The sequence below is a fragment of the Triticum aestivum genome, chromosome 2A, assembly GCF_018294505.1.
Source record: "Triticum aestivum cultivar Chinese Spring chromosome 2A, IWGSC CS RefSeq v2.1, whole genome shotgun sequence".
Classification (NCBI taxonomy): domain Eukaryota; kingdom Viridiplantae; phylum Streptophyta; class Magnoliopsida; order Poales; family Poaceae; genus Triticum; species Triticum aestivum.
The window spans coordinates 34,536,530-34,538,984 of NC_057797.1; the positions used below are offsets into that span (position 1 = coordinate 34,536,530).

The 2,455-nt window shown below is 45.9% G+C and overlaps 1 protein-coding gene across 1 annotated transcript; it reads right to left on the reverse strand.

The window, feature by feature from the left end:
* Positions 1-909: 909 nt before the first annotated feature.
* Positions 910-1,558, reverse strand: LOC123187228 (ribulose bisphosphate carboxylase small subunit, chloroplastic 1; the record flags this gene model as incomplete). The annotated part of the gene is given in 2 exon segments (XM_044599028.1): positions 910-1,250; positions 1,357-1,558. Coding segments are annotated over 2 exon segments (485 nt in total), but the record flags the coding sequence as incomplete, so codon positions are not given.
* Positions 1,559-2,455: the final 897 nt, after the last annotated feature.

Genomic DNA, 2,455 nt, shown 5'->3' on the forward strand with positions numbered 1-2,455 from the left:
TAGTGGAGAGGCCAACCTTTCCCGCTTGGTTTTGTAAATTTTTACATGACATCTCTTCTTGCACATGGAGTTAAGGCTTGTATCAAACCGAAGCTCCTTGTTTGGATTAGTAACCTCCATTAGATAAATAGGTAAGTTGGTAAGTGTTGTTTTTCCTTCTTCCTTGGTTTCTTTTGTAAATATTTTTGCTTCCTTTTGTTTTCATCGAATAAAGGACTGTATAGCTGTTGCTACATAGTAGTTCAAATCCGAGATTTTTCTTGATTTTCACAAGTATGATTGCAATCCTTCACAAATAGCTCATGCAAAAGTTCCATAATAAGATTTGAATGCTATTGTTATATCGAGTTCAGTTAGATGTTTATTATACTGACCAACAAAAGTTCTTCAGTAAGGGTCTCTGAGAAGAATATTTTTCATTCTATTCTACTAGCAAAAACCGATGAAGATGATGGTAGTTACATGGAAAAGAAACCACAATTTTTTGTATTTTTTTAAACTCAACTTTTGTATTGATATAAGTAAACACTCTGAAATTTGTAATTGCCAATCAGGAAATCTTAATGTCAAATACTGAATTCTTCCACCAACTAGCTGTGAGACATATCCATTGCAGTGCCAAATAAAGAAAGTTTTCCGAGAATTAACAGCAGGACAATGGTCCGCTTGTTGTATATAATAAATATCACACTGGTGTTGTATATGTGTAGCCGGTGCTAGAATTTACATATGCATGCTCCACAACCTATGTTCGTACAAACACAGATCATACCGAACGAAAAATATGCTCTGGTCGGAAAGCAGAGTCCTGGACAAAAGTGAAGTTCACAAAAGACAATCATACATAGGCCATTGCTTCAACTCGTAGTTTAGGCCTTGCCAGACTCCTCGCAACCCGGTGGCCTGAATGCGATGAAGCTGACGCACTGCACCTGGCGCAGGTTGTCGAAGCCGATGACGCGGACATAGGCGTCAGGGTACTCCTTCTTGACCTCCTCCACCTCGTTGAGCACCTGCGTGGCGTCGGTGCACCCGAACATAGGCAGCTTCCACATTGTCCAGTATCGGCCGTCGTAGTACCCGGGGGAGCTGTTGTGCTCACGAAAGACGAAGCCAACCTTGCTGAACTCGAGGCAGGGCACCCACTTGGAGCGGATCAGGTAGTCGACCTGCTTCAGGAGGGCCTCCGTGGAGAGGGGTGGCAAGTAAGACAGGGTCTCGAACTTCTTGATGCCCTCAATCGGCCACACCTGAGTGAATGGAAATTATGGAATGCACACAACTGCTTAACACTTCGTGCTAGTAAATTGTACGTACTGAGGAAGAAACTCATATCAGTTTTGTGCCTCGACATACCTGCATGCACCTGATCCTTCCGCCATTGCTGACGCTGCCGAGGCTGCCGCTGGAGCGGCGGCTGACGGGCAGACCGGCCGTGGACTTGAGCCCCTGGAAGGGTGCGACGGTGGTAGCCGACGAAGCCATCACGGCGGGGGCCATGGTATTGTATTATCGGCGGAGAGGAGGATGCTGGCTACACTTGAGGCCCCATTGCCGGGTCACTACCGTATATATAGCCAGACACTTAGCGCCGTTTCTTTGGTACAGATGTGGCTGGGGTGGCTGACGTTCTCTGGTTGCCTCGTTTCCTTATCTTCTCCGGATCAGTGGAAGAAGCATGGCCGTCGGATGCATTGTGTGTGCTGGAAATTTCAGTCCTTCATGTCATTGGGTGGCTGCCACACAACCTTTTTCCAGCTTTTCTTGTTTTTGGTTTCATTTAAAGCCAAAAGTTTCTCGAGTACAAATTTTCTGAGATGCGACTTGAGTGGCGCGGGCAAAATATTTTACATTTTATCATAAAATCTGATGGCTCATTCCCTCGAAAGTATGCCCATAGACATAGAGTGTGCGTGTGTGCATTTATAGGGGTTATTGTACAGGCGTGTATGCAAACGTCTACTATTGTACACCGTTTCTCGAAATAAAATATATGTTTTGTTGGTACAATTAATTGAACTAGCATAGTAACCGTCCACACATAGAACAAGTTCTTTCCCTCTTGCAAGGCAACTATTGAAAGCTCTCCACCTCTCTATCTGCCAGTGAGCCTATGGATCCGCCTTCCCTCTGCGGGAAGGGCATTCTTGGTGGCTCAGCTCTGGCTAGTAGATAAGTAGGGTTTTAGTCCTCATAGGTGAGGCGCTTGGACGGATGGCGGCCCTTCTTCTTTGAGCCAATCTTTCGGGATCCGATCCTCTTCAAGTTCCTCTGTCTGGGGAGTTCCGACATAGATTCCTGCCAGCTCCTCAAGCGGCGAGGTTAGGAATTCTCGTCATGCATACGCACATTGAGATTTGGTGTCAGATTCTTTAGACCGATTCAGGGATTCAACGGCGACGACTGCGGCTCCAGAGCACTGGTTCTTATGGGCACGTGCATGAAGACTTCCTGA